Source organism: Anguilla rostrata, chromosome 2 (genome assembly GCF_018555375.3).
Source record: "Anguilla rostrata isolate EN2019 chromosome 2, ASM1855537v3, whole genome shotgun sequence".
In the NCBI taxonomy this organism is placed as follows: Eukaryota; Metazoa; Chordata; class Actinopteri; order Anguilliformes; family Anguillidae; genus Anguilla; species Anguilla rostrata.
In genome coordinates, this window is record NC_057934.1 from 22,632,023 (window position 1) to 22,650,753 (window position 18,731).

Sequence of the window (18,731 nt, forward strand, 5' to 3'; positions counted from 1 at the left end):
TTGTTATATTCAAGCGTTTATGATCTATGTGGAGTACAAAAAAAGTTTTGTCTCCAGTTACTTAGACTCTCGATAGTTAGGCTATAATCGCTGCTAGACGCTCAAGAGAGGAGTGTGTAGGTAGGTAACAAGCAAAGCTAACCTTACAATCAAGGTTATTTGATGCTTACAATCCTACTCAAGTTAGCTAGCAATGCATTTATTACTTTCTAGCCAGTTTGCCAGGTTAAAATTAACTGTGGCAATTCCTTATGACAATGAATTATTTTCCACCACGTAAGTAATTCAGTTCATGTAAACCTAACGCTCTCTTGAGCGTGTAGCAGCGATTATAGCCTAACTATCGAGATTCTAAGTAACTGGAGATAAAACTTTTTTTTGTACTCCACGTAGATCAAAAACCATTGAATATAAAAACGACTCATTGAAATCGGTTGAGAAATGTAAACGTTATAGTGCTTTTTATCCAGAAAAACCGCAGCTCCCCTGTTTACTTGTAGGCTATTTGTTTTCAGGCCAGTCTTGCCTGGTCCAATATGGCGGCGACGTTGACGTACGATCCAAAGGTCAATGCGGTGTCTATGTTATATGTCTATGAATTTACTGACATTATCCCCCCGGATATGATTGAAAATGTCAAGGCTCTGCTCTGCGTAACAGTAAAATACGACCCCAAATCACCGAGATGCTGATTCGCACGGGACTAATATTATCACATGACCTCTGTGTTTGGCGAAATATGGTAGGTCATTTGCGGTGGAATTTTTACTTTACAAATTACGGACATGGCAGATTCGCACGGGATTAAGATCACAGACAACCTTCGCAATTATTACAAGTTACTAGAGGTCCCCAGGTAATACTAGTCCCGTGCGATTAGGGCGTTAGAAGATATTTGTGATTGTAATGGTCTCCATACTTTTTATGATCCGTGCACAGCATATAAACTACTTGAGTGTTCATTCTTTTGGTATCTCCTATTAAGGTCCTCTATGAAAGTATATCATGTCCTTTGGAATACATCACTCCTTCCTCACGCTTTGCACTATATTCTGAATAAGAAGAATCAAACCAAGAGTCTGGTGTTAGCACTATACTCATTGTTTTGTAGCTCTCCCTGCAAACCATTATACATTCAACAAGTATGAACTTGGGATCATGGTCTTTCTGATGTTGCCGAGTCTTTTGATTGGTGGAGAGTGTGGACTAGTGTAATTGAAAGTTCTAAGAACCCCCGACATCAGCTAACTGAACCTACCTCAATCAATGGAAACCATGAAAATTATTCCCCCTCCATTTTGTGACCTCTGCCCAGGTGGACATGTAGGCTTCTACATGCACGTTTTGCAAGTGCAGTCATGACAAGAGTCTGGTTTCCTCTTCTCTGTGAGATTAGTGGGGAGTGGTAGTACCATGTTCATCCACAGTCATGCTCCTAAATGATATTTAGCCATCATATTCAGGGAAAGAGGATTTGTTGGAAGGCCTGACTGCAACCAAGCAGATGCTGCCTTTTCACTAGCAACCTCCTCACACTCTCGCATACATACACTGACAATGGCTTAACACTTTCCTTGATGTGACCAATGTGGACCTCTGAGTAGCAAGAATGCATGGCGCTAGTGAGAGAACTATGACAGTGGGCTAAAATCAGATTAAGAAAAATGAAATTGCCCGTATATCTTGTCTAGAGTTTGTGTTTGACACTTTTATTGCAATGCTGTATAATTTCATTTGGTAAAATGTGGGAGGTGGGGACGGGTGAGGGGAATGGAGAGGATGGGTAGGTTAACTGTTGTGTGTATGTTTTGCTGTAGATTTCCACGTTGAACCTTCCTTTAAAATGAAATGTAAAAAAATTGATTAAAAAAAAGAAAGTCCCATGTCACTGCAGGTGCGTATTAGGGATGTGACAGTATGATAATCGTACTACTCAATATCACGATTTTCGGTATATAACGGTATCAGGTTTTAAGCTAAAAAATTTTTTTAAATCACGCAAAGTTTACAACTCGATTTGTTTATTTATGGATCTGCAGATTTTTAAAACCATTTTAATTGAAAAATAAAACAAAAAATGCAACTTAATAGTTCACTCCTTGTAATTGTATATTTAAAATAATAATAATCCTACATATACATAATTCATCATTACGGTCGGTATCAGAATCAGCGTCAGACATCGCAAGTGTTGTAAGGGACTGCAAGCGGAGATGCCGTGTAGCTGTATAACAGCTAGCTAGCCAGCCAGCGTTGCCAGGTGGGAAATATTAAACTATCGTACCGGAGGCTTAAAATTATCAGATTTTAAAGAAAATTATGGTACACAACCAAAAAAGAAAAATCATTGGTGTAAAAGTGTAATTTCACAAAAATAGCATATTTATTGTAAGCAACAACCTTGTTTGACACACCTACTCACATACTTCAGCCATTGAGTGCAATACCAACAGCCACAAAGGGGAGAAAAACATTTGCGCACCACATACGGTGGAAGCAGGCAACTTCCTTGACCCTACTCAAATGAATGAGACTCAGACTAAAAAAGCCTGGTCTACGGATAATGTCAAATAGCCTACAATTAAATCGCAATTGCTCAAACATGTAGGCCTAATTGTTATAATTGAGAGCTGTAACGTTACAATTCATCAGCATGGAAACATAGAATTATAACGTTATGCTGTGTCAGTGTATTTAATATGCTGTATCAATATTTTTTTGATCTTGTGAAAGCATGTCTCTTTTCAAAACGTCCAAAAAGTCTCTCAGTGCATAACTGGCCCTACCTAGTCTGTGAGTTAAACTTCAACCTCAGTTCTTCCGACGACTTTCTCTTTGCCTTTCCCCTGCTTTCGCCTGACTCCTCGGCACTCATTTAGCTAGTTTTTTTACTCGTTTTTTGCATGGATGAAAAAAAATAACTGGTAATTTGTAGGTAGCAGCAAGCTAGCTTACATTTTACATCAGAAAGAACGACCGGGAGAACGGCAGCCGTGCAGCTGCTCACTCCTGTGGGGGCATGCACATCATGCATCAAGCATAATGATTTGAAAAGACGCGACCTATGTTTTTAAATGACTTTGCCTCTAAATACAGATCTAGGATCAGATTTCATTATCTCAATTCAGGTCCAGTATATTATTTAATATGGGTTATTTAGATATTTTATTAGGGTAATGGTTGGAAAAAAATTCCCCGCATGAAAATAGCTTTTGTCACGTGATTTGCTATCACGGTATTACGTTACGTTTATGATGTACTATTTCATAATTGAATTTTACGGTATACCGTCATACCGGTATACCGTCACATCCCTAGTGCGTATTTGTGTGTTTACTTGCAAAAGTCCGTCACCACAGGTGTATCCATGTGCTTTGCCAGCAAGATGTATGTATCCATGCTTGATCTCTGATTGCTATTAGCAAGTGCCGAGAAAAGCCTCATTCTTCGTCTCTCCCGTCTCAGAAACTGGTGCGTCTGTGCGGGGAGGTCCTGGCTGCTCCCACTGAGAACGAAGAGATCCAGTTCCTCTGCATCGTGTGTTCCAAACTCAAACAGGACCCGTACCTCGTCAACTTCTTCTTGGAGGTACGAGCATCACCCGCAATAAGCTGGCACCAGCCACCAGTGCACAGATCTGGAGGCGAATGCTGTAGGCCAGGGATACTCAAATCTAGCCATTGAGTCCAACAGTACTGCTGATTTTCATTCTCCCTCTCTAATCAGGACTGATTTCAATCTGGGTCACCACATGAGTTAAAGATAAAGGTAAAGTAAGTTAGACAACCAGGTAGAAAAGAAAACCAGCAGTTACTACTGACTTGGACAGCCAAATTTGAGTACAATTTGAGTTACTGCAGTAAGCTATATGCAACGTTTCCGCTGGTAAGGTTTTGCCATGGCGCCACGGCAAAATCCTTGCCGCCACATCGTAATAAAAATGGAAAAGTTTAAATGAATATATATATATATATATATATATATATATATATATATACTGTATATAGCCTATATGTTACATTCATAAATTAAAAATGTTAAACTTTCAAAATATTTCTGCCTAAATGCGCTTTCAAATCCATACTGTCGCGTCCACATATTTATTTTCAAAAAGAGCCTAGGCCGCGCGCTCCGTGCTTGCTCCTTTCTGAGGCGGTGCAGCGCGCGAATGTCGCACGGTCTGTCAAAGCGTCACTTTTTTTTTTTCTTCAGCCAAGACAAGGAAAAGGTAGGTAGCGACGCTTCAAATATTACAAAAATACCATAGTGTTAACCAGTGTTTTAATTGGACCAAATAAGTGCCGGTACCTACTCCTCAAAATACATACTGTTTAAAATAAATTAATGTTGGTAATCAAAAGAAGAGTCGGTACTCATATACAAGTCCCGACAGCTCCTGCCCATCTGAAGCACTGGCGTTAACTATCATTCGGTGATGACAACTGGCGGATCCTAACTCTGTTCGGGCAAGTGGAATGCCTCATGCAGTTGTCTGATCGGACAAGTAAAAAATAAATATGATAAATATGTAACGTTATCTGAAAATAAACAGTGTTTGTTTGAGCCGAAGCGGAACCTGTTCCAGTTGAGCTACGTAGGCTACGTGCCTACCTTTTTTTTTTTAAATCTAGAGCTACTGTTATAATGGTACAATACATCTGATTAAAATGGTGACCTGGAGAAGCCCGTCAGATGTCGCGGCCGTAAATTGTTGGCAAATCGCGCGAATTAAAAAATAAACATTTTTTAAAAAAAATTATATATATATATATATATTAGGGCATTTAAAATGTTTGAGTGATTCAACTACTTCCATTTCCACACTACAACATGGTGATTTTTCCCATTAAAACGAAAGGGAAAGTGTTTATTTTTAAGGTTTTGTGAATGTAGTGAGCTAGCAAAACTGTGCCGGGCACCCACCGCACGCGTCGCGTAAAGCCGGGCACCCACCGCACGCGTATCGACCGCGAGCGCACTACGCGCGTAACTGAAGCGTAGTTGAAGTACTGTTATTACAACGGCAGCGGGCGACGTCGTCTCCACCAGATGCGAACGCGTCGCGAACCAGCTGCGAAGCTCGCGCGACACAAGCGAACTGAAGCGTAGTTTTTCGCTTCTGTTCTATTTTTTCGGCTTGCCGCGCGTCACGATGGCCTGTTTATACACAGAAATATGCTCTAAAATGCTAGGTATACATGCTCTGATTTATATTTCATCCTTATATTACTGGGGGTGTGTCCCTAGTTACCTATAGGGGCGACATAGCTCAGGAGGTAAGACCGATTGTCTGGCAGTCGGAGGGTTGCCGGTTCAAACCCCGCCCTGGGCATGTCGAAGTGTCCTTGAGCAAGACACCTAACCCCTAACCCCTAACTGCTCTGGCGAATGAGAGGCATCAATTGTAAAGCGCTTTGGATAAAAGCGCTATATAAATGCAGTCCATTTACCATATAAATGCAGTCCATTACCTAGATATTTTATGAGCAGCTAAAAAAATACAAGCCTTTTCGTTTTTGTATTGTCCTTGCAGAAAAAAAAAAACTGGAACCTGGGGAAAAGGCAAACTTAGTTTCGCTATCTTATTTTGCGGAGGGGGTGGGGTAAATTTGAAAGTACACCACAGAAAGAAGTAGCCTATTGAATGACGTAGAAGTGAATGCACCGAGCAGCGGTTTGTTATCTCGAGTGTTGGAAGGTAGTTTTTAACCAACCATTGCTCAGCCTATTTGACTTCTCCGATGTCTTCGTTCGCCGTGCTTTCAAAAAGGGCTTGTTAATAAAAATCAGATAATCCACAGAGCTTTAAAAAAATCAGATTATTTAGTGGTCTTGCCGATGAAAATGCACCTATTTTATAAATGAAGTTGTAAGCAAGCCTTTATTGCACTTGTACTTCAAAGCTTCCGGTGTTCATGGCGTTGTGGTGTTCATATCCCTTCAAGATTAAACTGTTACGCTATCTTTTTGATGATTAGCTGATTTTACTAAATCTGATCCTATAAATGTTTTGACGTGAATGACAAGACAACACGGGGATTCCCAATGGTTGATTACGGATTATTTATTATTATTATGTTCATTACATATTCTTCATGAAATTGGCACGCTTGTTAACCAAGCAAATAAATTAATACAATTTTAGATTGATTGTTATGCAGGCTACGTTGCGATTTAAGTTTATGGTAATTCTTGAAAGCGTTTACTTTCTCACGTATTTACGAGTTAACAAAATATTACCAAATTAACAAACTGAAAAAGGTCTCTCACCAAAGTATTCACTTAACCCATAATCAACAGTCTTGAACAAACATGAAATACACGATGTAATCCCACTGCAGACTGCGAGAGCTACTAGGAATATAGAGCTTTAAGCAAGCCTTTGCGCGACACAAACGGAACCAGTGGAGACACGCTACGCGCCGCGTCGTGCTGCTTCGCCGTGCTGCTTACGCGACGCGTGCGGTGGGTGCCCGGCGTAAGCAAGCCTTTGCGCGACACAAACGGAACCAGTGGAGACACGCTACGCGCCGCGTCGTGCTGCTTCGCCGTGCTGCTTACGCGACGCTTACGTGACGCGTGCGGTGGATGCCCGGCGTAACAGTACTTCAACTACGCTTCAGTTACGCACGCGGTCGATACGCGTGCGGTGGGTGCCCGGCTTTAGGCTACAGTTGCTACAGCTGACAAAGAGGGCTGCGTAGTTGTGTAGGTCACTTTGGATAAGTGCCAGTAATAATGACGATTATGATTATAACGAGAGGAGCAGTCTCACAAGCTGTTGCAGTGTCCAGAAATGAATACAGATAAAACTAGCTAATAAAAAAGACATTAATCAAGCATCTAAGTTAGTTAGGAAATTTTGTATCATGCTTCTCAGTAGAATTTTGAATGTAACAGAACAGAATCTTTAAAGCCATTTTTCTCACTTTTTCTTTTTTTTTTGCATGGACAATGCATGTAAACTCTGTCATTGAGTGTGAGATAGACAGAGAGAGAGGGCTTTGAATGTGGACCCAGCTCAAATTATATTGTTAAATAAAAAGATAAAACATTCTAAGTACTATTTTGTCATGGTAATTGAGTTAATTTAGCAGAAGTGCCCCTTTTAAAGTGCAATATGTAACTTTTCTTGAGTATAAATTTTGGTTATATAGTGCTCTATTCTTGAAGATAGAACTTCTAGATGGACAATGTGCTCTTTTAATTGTTCTCAGGCCACCATAACTCAAAATACAGGCCTATTTTGCTTCAATATTTACAAACAATACAAAGGTTAACAAAGCTTTTATGGTTTTAAAGTACATCTAAAACTACCTTTTAGCTCTTGCAAACTGTTATTCCCTGTATCAAGAGCTTGTCAGAGCTATAAGATAGATTTAGATATTAAAAAAAGAAAAACCTTTAAGAAGTCTCAAGAGGTTATGTTTTCACAGTCTTAAACTTTTTTGGCTTTGCTACACCCCCCCCCCTTTCGGACACCCACCACCACACCAAGAGATCAATTCCACAGGAAACACTGATATGAATATATACAGAGGTCAATACTGTTGGTCCAACAGTTAGATAAAGAAGTGTATGCTGTAGATGGCAATGCGCAGTTTCCCCAGGAGAAAACGTACGTACGATTTTTGGTCCACAGAACCGAGCCAAGGCCGGAGCTTCAGCTGTTACCGGGTCGGAGGGTGTCGCAGGCGACGCGGCAGAACCAGGCAAAGCCTCGTCTCCGGACACAGGCCAGCTGGAGGGAGCGAGAGATGCGAGGGCGGAGCCTCAGAACACCACCCCGTCCAACCACAATCACAGCTACAACCTGGTCAACTCCCTGCTCAATCTCACCAAGAGCCCGGTGAGTATGCCCAGTCACCCTTCTTCAAAGTAGGAGCAGCAGTGTAGTGTAATGGGTAAGGAGGACCTTTGTAAAAGGTCACAGTTTCGATTCCCAGGTCGGACACTGTCGTTGTACCCTTGAGCAATGTACTTAACCTGAATTGCTTCAGTTTATCCAGTTGTATAAATGGTTGCAATGTAAATGCTGTGTAAAAAGTTGTGTAGGTCACTCTGGATAAGTGCCTGTAATAATAATGGAACAGTACTGCACCGAGGGTCAGTCGTACTGGCATAGGTACCGCACGTTCTGATCTTCTGTGCTACATGTACCTGTATATACAGTGGCCCCAAAAAGTATTTGGACACTGAAGCCATGCTTAGAAATTAATGAATTTTATTGAATTACATAACAAAATGTCAAACCAAATAACATTTATGTTAAAGATAGATGCCTTAAGCACACTTTTCAAGCAAAACATTTCACAAAAATATGTTGGTTGGCTTTTAAACAATAAAACAATAGATATACTACTGAAAATGAAGACAAAAAAGTATTTGGACACTCAATAATGCCTTCAATAAAGATCACAGTTTTTTAGTATTTAGTTTGCCACCCTTTACTTCGCAAAACTTCTTGACAACGTCTGGGCATGGAATCAATTAGTTTCATGAACAGCTGTGGTGAAAGTTTCCTCCACGTTTCAGCCAGCAAAGCTTTCAATTCATCCACACGAGTGCATCGATGGCCTGACATTTTCTTCTCCATTGCATCCCATAGATGCTCTATAGGGTTTAGGTCAGGGCTCTGGGACGGCCATTCTAAGACTGAAATTTTCTTTTTGGCAAAGTATTCTTTCAACAGGCGGCTGGTATGTTTTGGATCGTTATCCTGCTGAAAGAGCCACTTCTGTCATTTGAATAATTTCTTTGCTGATTTCTGTAAGTTTGCATCCAAAATGCATCTGTATACTTCAGAGTTCATGATTCCATCAATGCACACAAGCTCACCAACACCACTGTAAGAAAAACAGCCCCAGCCTTTCACATTTCCACCTCCATGCTTTACAGTACCTTTAGTGCAGTCCGGTTGGAATTCTTCTCCTGGCTTTCTCCACACAAATGCTCTGCCATGGAGGTTAAATTTGGACTCAGAAAATAAGACAGTTCTCCAAAAGCTGCCGTCTTTGTGCGCATGTTCTTTTGCAAATTTTACCCTGGCTTTCCTATTCTTTAGGCTAATGAATGGTTTTCACCGCATTACTCGCCCTCTGTACCCATGCTCATTGATCCTGTTTCGAATAGTCTGTGAACTGAGTTGTATCTGGTAATTCTTGTTGATGTCTGAGGCAATCCTTGCTGCTGTTTCTCGCCTGTTTTTCTTGATGCTACCAACAATTATCCTGTCCAATTAGCTGGTGGTCTTTCTGGGTCTGCCTCTGCGCTTTCTGTTCTCATTCACAAGTCCTTCATCTTTGAATTTTTTTACAATATACCCAACTGTGGAAGATGGGAGATTAAGTTTTTTGCTGATCTGTCGAATAGAGTTGCCTTCTTTGTGCCAACAAATGATGCTAGACCTTTTCTCAGAACTTACTTCACTTTTCTTAGCCATTTTTGCAATTACTTTCAAACAACTGCTCCAAGATCATTTATAGTGGGTAAATGAGTCAATTATCCTTAATTTCACACAGGTGCTCCAACCACAGGTGTAGTTCATCATCAAATTAACCATGGACATGTTCCACTAAGTTTCACAATCAGTATAGGTTTGAGTGTCCAAATACTTTTTTGTCCTAATTTGGAACAGTATATCTATTGTTTTATCATTTAAAACCTAACAAACATCTTTTTCTGAAACGTTTTGCTTGAAAGGTGTGCTTAAGGTATCTGTCTTTAACATAAATGCCACTTGGTTTAAAATTTTGTTTTTTAATTCAATGAAATCCATACATTTTTAAGCGTGGCTTAAGTGTCCAAATACTTTTTGGGGCCACTGTAAGAGAGCAAAGCCAGCACAAGGATTTTGGTGCCCTAAGCAAGAAGTAATTGGGGGCAACCGACCACAGACCGTGGTGGAGGGGAGCGGGCAAGCAATTGTGAACTGTGTGGGTGGGGGGATTTTTCGGCGATCGCGAACCAGGAAACCGGCACAAGAACAATAGCATCCAAAAAGCTAGTTGCAGTCTCTGAATACTGCACAATTAAAAAGTCTTTTAAAAAAACGAAAGAAACATTTATGACCTGAGGTCTGTGGCCCCATCCATGGTTGTGGCCTGTATAGGCCATTTATGCCAGCAATCAGCTACAGTGGTCACTGATTTCAGATGACACTTCTGCCGCGAGAGATCTTCCCGGCAGCGGCAGATTTGCATATATTTTCTTTGTATTTCTACAGGAACTACTTTTGTTTGCAAAACCACCACCAGGTAGCAAATGCGAGCACTCAAAACCATATCTGACAGTTAACACTTCAGCTGTGGCACTCATGAGCAGAACCGTGTTATCTCCGCTCTTATTTTAACTGGAAAGGAGAGGAAAATCCATTTTGAAGATAAGCTGAAAATAGGGACATGGTTGTTACCCGTAACATTTTTATGTGTATTTGAGTGACATTTACATCTATAAATGGTTATTCAACAAACTTTGTGGTCTGACTGTGAAACTTAATAATAGTCAGATAATTTTGAGCAATAATAGTCAGATAATTTTGAGCACGGTCTAAAGTCATCCATGTTAGTTTCACTTAGGATTTAGGGTAGAGTTTGTAAATGTAACGCATCATAAATGTAACACAGTAAATAACTTTTTGTTCACTGCTGTTGTCATTTGAGAATTTTATATGCACAATTCAGTCCTGTACCAAATGATTAATGGAAATTTATTATAAGCACACACCAGATTGGTCTGCATTGGCTATTTGGTTTTGTGTGAATTGTTTTAAATTAGAATGTATTCAAGGCAAATTTCCCATAGTCGTTGTTTTTTTTTTTTTTTGAGGCATTTTTGAGAGAGACCAGCAAAGATGTGTGCAGACCATCATGCCTACATAAGAACTGGAGATGGTAGGAGGGGCCAGGCGGTGAAGCCTAGGAAGTAATGGGGAAACCATCTCTACTGCGCATACTTCAGAGGAAAAGCACTTGCTGCTCATTGAAGTTAATGTAGAAATCCAAGGTGATTTAACAACCAAGGAAAACCTCATCTGTCCATTTTTTATGATTATAAATTTCATTATGTGCAGCAGTTTCTGAAACAATGGTTGTTGTGGTCCAGAAGTCTTGGGAAAATGTACTGTCAATTTATCCTCGGTAACACTGTATCCTACAGTAGCTTACAGTGTGAATATAGTTTATTCCACTGATAATTTTTTATGTTGGATCGTTCAGACACAGATACATTGCAACAGATACATTGATCATCTGAACAAACTGTTGTGCCGAGTTGTGGAATTGCGAGGTGGACCAACTGAAATGTAGCCTTTAGCCGCTTTTCCACCAAAAGTACCCGGAACTTTTAGTCCCAGGAACTACTTTTCAAGGAACTAAAAGGTTCCTTCAGCCCATTGTTGTCTGCATTTCCACTGCGGTCTAAAGTCCCGCGAAGATTAGGCAAATTAGCCCACTGAAGTGTGAAAAAGCAACGTTGCCGTCGGTCCATCTGTCCTATGATTTCTTCTGTAACCCCATACTACCACCGAAGTAGCCTACATTATTTTCTATATAATGGACAACCCGGAGGGGTTTATTCCACTTATATACAACGGATTGCCAACAATGACTATATATGGAACTTGGACCGTTGTTATGCAATAAATAGGATATAACAGGCCAATAGTCAGATTGTAACTGTTTTATATATCCTCTCAAACACATTCATTATGTTTTTATGCGAACATTCGCTTTCATGTCTTGACATCCGAGGCGACAGAATGCATCCACATTCCACAAATAACTGGCAACAACAGCAGAAAACATGCACACGTTATAAACAATTTGCTGTTGAATTGATTACTTTCTCATCGTCAATTCCATATAGGCTAATCGCAAAATGACAAGAATAGAACGAAAACTCGGACTTGCGTGAAAATTTAAATTAGCAGTGGTACAGCCACCATTTGCTTTCCTTCAAAGTCACTGCTAGCCGAGCAGCGAAGTGTGCCCTCCAGATGCGAACCATGCACCATAAATTAGTCCATAGTCTTCCTGGTCTTTTTGTAGAATTGAAGAATGGCAGAGTAAAATTACGGCAGTCTGAAAAAGCAAAAGGGACGATTACTAGAATTAACCTGTTATTGTACCCTGACAAAAAGTGCGGAAGGTGATTTCCAGTTTGCTTTTACTGTATCACCAATGTAAATTATGCAGAACTACCGCATAGCTCACATAACTGTATCAAACGTTTTGAAGTGCGGAAGGTGATTTCCAGTTTGCTTTTATTTCGTAATTTCTTGGAAAATACTATTATTATTGAGGACTTCTGAACATAGCTAAGCCATATGTTTGCTGATAGACCTAGCTGACATCGTTTTCTGGAGCAAAACAGAAGCGAATAGAACAATATCATTGATACTGTCTCTGTCTCTATCTACTGAACATAGAGGAGATTTCATCATTGCTATGTAAGTATTACCGTTCATAATATTTCGGTTATATATGTTATTTTTGAAATTGAGTATCTTTAAATAGGTTAGTGGTGTTATATAATGTAAATATTTCACACTGTAATGTAAGCGTTAGACGGAAGTGTAATAGTTTTTGTGAAGCGTGCAACAGTGATGACGTCAGAGCTGGAACATTGCCAAAACGTGGTGGACGGGTGAAAATTGTTTTCATGTTGTCTCTTTGTTTTGAGTCAATTACAACGGGCTAACAAAGAAAATCCGGAAGAAAATATTCAGCAACCGAATTAAACCGTTTGAATGTTTTGGTACGTAATATGCTGTCCTAGCACGAATGCTTAGCATTTTATAAAACAAATACTAAAGCAAGAAAAGAACAGAAGAGCACACGTTATAATTCCAAGACGTTGGCAGGCTATAACCAAAACTAGGCTACTGCGCCGCATAACATACAAGTTTGATTTTAAGTTATTATGAAAATTAATCGGTTTGCGGCTGCAGATTTTTTAAAATGGCGGTTGAAATTAAACACTGCAAGTAGTCGACCAATCAGAAATTTTCAGCGATTGCGCCCCACCCCAAAGGTTCCAGTACTTTTGGAAAGTACTACCCCCTGAGCAGGAACTTTTTTGGGGGTAAAATAAAGTCTCGGAACTTAATTTAGACCCTAGTTCCTGCGGTCGAAACGCACTGAGTTCCTCAAAAGGTTCCTAGTTCCGGGGTAAAGTTCCTGCGGTGGAAACGCGGCATTTGTAATTTCATCCCACTATCTGTGGTCTGGTGTTGCTGTTTCAATATCGTTAAAACCCTTTTTCCTTAAATATATTGGCTTATGCAAATTTATCATCAATTTATCCTCGGTAGCATCCTACAGTAGCCTACAGTGTGAATATAGTTTATTCCACTGATAATGTTTTATGTTTGATCGTTCAGTCGCTTAAATAGCCTGCCAGAGGAGAGACAGACACATTCGCACATCCGCATTCCGCATCTACAACTGGCTATTGTCAGGCAGTGGGGGTGTGAAGACAAGCCAAACTCCAGTAAACTGCCCTCAAATTTAAAGTCATCCTGTCAGACTTGGCCTATATTATGGAGTTTGTTTGTTTAACACCCAACTCCTAAAAAAATGAAAACGTTTTAATTAATAGGCTAGCTGGCAAGTATTAACTGTCACAAACTTGCTACGCGACTGCTGTGGTCATAGCTTTTGAGTTAGATTTCTGTAACATAGTGTGATGTGCCAATACGCGCCTGTCCTAATATCCAAGCTCTGCCACTGGGCAGTGGTTAAAGAAAACATGTTTTCGCGTGTGTAGTGATTTTAACCTCTTAGCACACAGCCCCTAATGGTGGACACGCCCGCGTGCCTAGATTACTAAAGTCAAACATTCGGTGCTACTGCAACCAACGTGTGAGATGAAAACAGAAACGCGTTGTTTCAGTTTCATTAGTAGACGATACATGACAACTATGCCGAAAACGGAGTTTCGCAGCCCCACCATTGTCGCTCCGGTCGTTCATTTAACACGCACCCCCTCCCTGCAGTCTCATCTAAAAAACACCCCCCACCCTTGACATAATGGACAATATTGTCTATCCTGGCATTAATAAAAATATTCTTTCACCACTAAAAAATCGTATTCCGTCATAGCAACAAGATAAACCCGACAATAGCCCTAAGATATGCCTATACAGCAGTGAAAACGCTGCTCACTGAATAACGAAATAAACGAGAAAGTTTTTAAAAATGATACCATGTCATTCTACAGTCAATATCTGGGACTAAATATTGAATAAATAGAAAAGCTTACTGTTGGTTTTACGTGTAGAGATGTCCCTTTTGAGACTGCGTGGTCATATATTGTCTTGGACAATCCGTTTGGGAAATATAGGCGCATCTGTGACGCCTGGGTATCTTCCAAAATAGCTGTGCGTAACACCACACCTGTTGTTTACGGCATCGTCGCCCTTTTTAGTACAGTCTGACTTGATTGACAATTCATTTATTCAGTAGGCGAGAGTATAAGCTTTCTAACGATGTATAACATGTCTAATTCTGCTTTTGGAATAGCGTTTTATAGGTCAGCGTAACAGAAAATATTCTTAGCATCATATTCACTTACGCATTCACCCTGTTAGCAGACAAATACGATGCACCTAACGAAGCGCGTTCAAGGATATTTCGTAATTTCTTGGAAAATACTATTATTATTGAGGACTTCTGAACATAGCTAAGCCATATGTTTGCTGATAGACCTAGCTGACATCGTTTTCTGGAGCAAAACAGAAGCGAATAGAACAATATCATTGATACTGTCTCTGTCTCTATCTACTGAACATAGAGGGGATTTCATCATTGCTATGTAAGTATTACCGTTCATAATATTTCGGTTATATATGTTATTTTTGAAATTGAGTATCTTTAACCTCTTAGCGCATTGCCCCTAGTGGTGGGCACGCCCGCGTGCCTAAATTACTAAACTCAAACATTCGGTGCTACTGCAACCAAAGTGTGAGATGAAAACAGAAACGCGTTGTTTCAGTTTCATTAGTAGACGATACATGACAACTATGCCGAAAACGGAGTTTCGCAGCCCCACCATTGTCGCTCCCGTCGTTCATTTAACACACACCCCCTCCCTGCAGTCTCATCTAAAAAACACCCCCCACCCTTGACATAATGGACAATATTGTCTATCTTGGCATTCATAAAAAATATTCTTTCACCACTAAAAAATCGTATTCCGTCATAGCAACAAGATAAACCCGACAATAGCCCTAAGATATGCCTATACAGCAGTGAAAACGCTGCTCACTGAATAACGAAATAAACGAGAAAAGTTTTTAAAAATGATACCATGTCATTCTACAGTCAATATCTGGGACTAAATATTGAATAAATATAAAACCTTACTGTTGGTTTTACGTGTAGAGATGTCCCTTTTGAGACTGCGTGGTCATATATTGTCTTGGACAATCCGTTTGGGAAATATAGGCGCATCTGTGACGCCTGGGTATCTTCCAAAATAGCTGTGCGTAACACCACACCTGTTGTTTACGGCGTCGTCGCCCTTTTTGGTACAGTCTGACTAGATTTACAATTCATTTATTCGGTAGGCGAGAGTATAAGCTTTCTAACGATGTATAACATGTCTAATTCTGCTTTTGGAATAGCGTTTTATAGGTCAGCGTAACAGAAAATATTCTTAGCATCATATTCACTTACGCATTCACCCTGTTAGCAGACAAATACGATGCACCTAACGAAGCGCGTTCAAGGATATTTCGTAATTTCTTGGAAAATACTATTATTATTGAGGACTTCTGAACATAGCTAAGCCATATGTTTGCTGATAGACCTAGCTGACATCGTTTTCTGGAGCAAAACAGAAGCGAATAGAACAATATAATTGATACTGTCTCTCTGTCTCTATCTACTGAACATAGAGGAGATTTCACTATTGCTATGTAAGTATTATCGTTCAAAATATTTCGGTTATATACGTTCTTTTTGAAATTGAGTATTTTAAAATAGGTTAGTGGTGTTATATAATGTAAATATTTCACACTGTAATGTAAGCGTTAGACGGAAGTGTAATAGTTTTTGTGAAGCATGAAACAGTGATGACGTCAGAGCCGGAACATTGCCAAAACGTGGTGGACGGGTGAAAATTGTTTTCATGTTGTCTCATCCCCATACAATAAAACATACGAGAGTACAGAGTATAGAAATACACACGAGTTAATTATTACACATTTAGGTACTGTACCGCATTGAGTGACAATGTTTTTGCATTATTTTTTTAATCTGATAGCAATGTTTCATCTTAAACCCTCATAAGGGGCTCATTTATATGCTTTATAATGGACAAAAAACATTTTATTCAATTTTGGAGAGATTTTGGATATGTTTCTGGACACCTAGCTATATTAGACCACTGTACTGACTGAAAGCTTATAATTCCCATTTGAAAATTATGCAACAGTGATTTTCTTGAGTCAAAACAGTTGATTTGTAGTGAAATACATGGATATGTTATGATTTACAGCAATGCATAATTTAGACATTTTGGATAGATTTGGAGATGCTGGGTACACTGCTTAGTTTTTGCTTCATACATCTATAGTAGTTCTACATATCCACCCTTAGATTTTATGAACTTGTGGTCAAGAAGTTTTTGACCTAGCACATGTATAGTTTAACCTCCTGCATATATTCAATCTCGCAGTATTTCATTGCGAACTTAAAAAGTGCAAATTTATTTTGGATTTTTTGTCAAAACAATTGCATGTGTGGCACTTTATTTCTTCCAAAATTATGAATATAAACTAATCTGTGTTAGTATTGTAAATTGTACAAATGTCTTGCTTCATTTAAGCCATTTTTCAAGTCTCTGTGGTGTTCACGTCTGGAGTTATAAAGCTTTAAATAGGGTACCCCCTAAATGGGCAAGGATTGGCAAAATTTGGCTTGTGCCTTAAGAGGTTAAAAGGGTAATACCTCCCTTATTGCCTATATAACAAAAACGCTATATTTCAGAAATACAACTATTGGAATTGATCCAGCTGTGTACTTTAATTCAAGAAAATGGTTTTGCAATGAATATGCATGAACGTGTTGTGGGAAGTAACAGAAGTAATAAAAACACAGCCTTTTAAATGTTTAACGACCACATATTTGTGTAAATTTTTAATGTTCTATTTGCTCGAAGATTTGTAAGAAAGCAAGTGAAATCTCCGTTCACCCAGCAGGTTCCTTCTGTTTCGCAAATGAGTAATTAGAGGCGTAAATTGGACAGTCTGTCATCAAAGAAATTGATGAAGAGTGTTACATTAGGCCATCTATCGGTCATGGTCATTACATAGGCTTAAGATCATGTCTGCAGTGTGGTATAAAGCATTTTAGTTTTACAAATGGGTGTTTTTTATTTTTATTTTTAAATTATGGTGAAAAGGAGATGCGTTTTTTCGATTCCCAATTCCCAACTTGCTGCCAGTGTGAGATGATGCATACCCCGAGGAAGGTCAGACCGATTTTTCAGAAAACAGAGTTTGACAGTTTATTTTTAATCCATAATAGCATAAATGCTACAGTATAATCAAATAATAATATATATAAATCGCTGACTTTCCAGAACATAAGAAAATTGTTGTTTCCTTTAATACAATGTTAAAAAAATGAGCTGCTTCCCTCGGCTAGTAATAACTATCATTGGGGAGAAAGGATCTAGTTTTTGGCCAATCGTTTTCCGTTTCAGGAAACTGAAAACTGAACTAGCTCTCGATTTTAAAGTTTATGGTATTATGTTCGGTTTTTATTATAACAAAAAGGTTAGATTTTTTTATAATTACCCAATTGACTTTGGTTCGTATTAAATCCTATTAAAGAAAATAGCTGTTATTTTCTGATAAGTTAGGTAATAAATTTTGTATTCAATTCTCTACCACTGTAATGTATTATAACGTGCAAATTGCGAACTACTTTTAAACACATCACTAAAAAATGACATTTTATTTAGGCCTTTTCAACCAGAGGAGGCTGGTCCATAGAGGCAGAGGAGATTGTCCAAATTCCCTTTTTTCATATTTACGTTTCCCCATTTTTTATCGAGCAGTAGCTAGCTACTTGCGTTAGCCAACGCAACAGTTAGCTTGTTGTAGCAGCCCTGAAGGACTCTAACGGCGAGAATGGATTTGGAGGAGAGTGGTGCTGCTATTGCTAACATGGCAATTAATGGCAGCATGAGTGAGGGGGTCACAGAGGGGCAGACGCAGAGAGTGGGATGGGGAAGAACATTGTGGATTTTTTGTTGTCACAGCCATTCCACAGTTTGGATTACGCAGCAAAAGTAAGGATCAAGACTGCTGGACGACCAACTCCACAGATAACCATGATCAAAAATGCTAGACCAGGTCACCAGAAAGATTCAAAGCTGAATAAGGTCTGGTATGAGAGGGTGTTGCGTAAAATTCCCTCTGTAACGTACAGGGTGCTGCGTCACCCCTCGTTGGACTGACAGGCTTCTAGTGACACATTACACACACACAAGATTCATTCCCATCCATGTGCATCCTTTGTGTTGTAATATGATATATGATAATATGATATTTGTTCCTTATAGGAGATGGGGATAAACTTCAGGTGTAGGCTATTACCTTACCTTAGTTGTATAGTAAGTTTGCATTAGGTTGCTAGTTGGACTATCGCTACATTTGAACATAAGAACATAACATAACTTGAACATAAGAAAGTAGAGATAAGTAGCCAACTAGTGTAAAA

General features: G+C 39.4%; 1 protein-coding gene across 1 annotated transcript in view; it reads left to right on the top strand.

Moving 5' to 3' along the window:
- fhip2a (FHF complex subunit HOOK interacting protein 2) overlaps positions 1–18,731 on the top strand; it is a 45,862-nt gene that overhangs the window by 12,519 nt on the left and 14,612 nt on the right. Inside the window, exons 5-6 of the mRNA XM_064321323.1 lie at positions 3,466–3,588; positions 7,643–7,849. Of these exons, the coding sequence (XP_064177393.1) occupies positions 3,466–3,588; positions 7,643–7,849 (330 nt within the window). The remainder of the gene's footprint in view (positions 1–3,465; positions 3,589–7,642; positions 7,850–18,731) is intronic.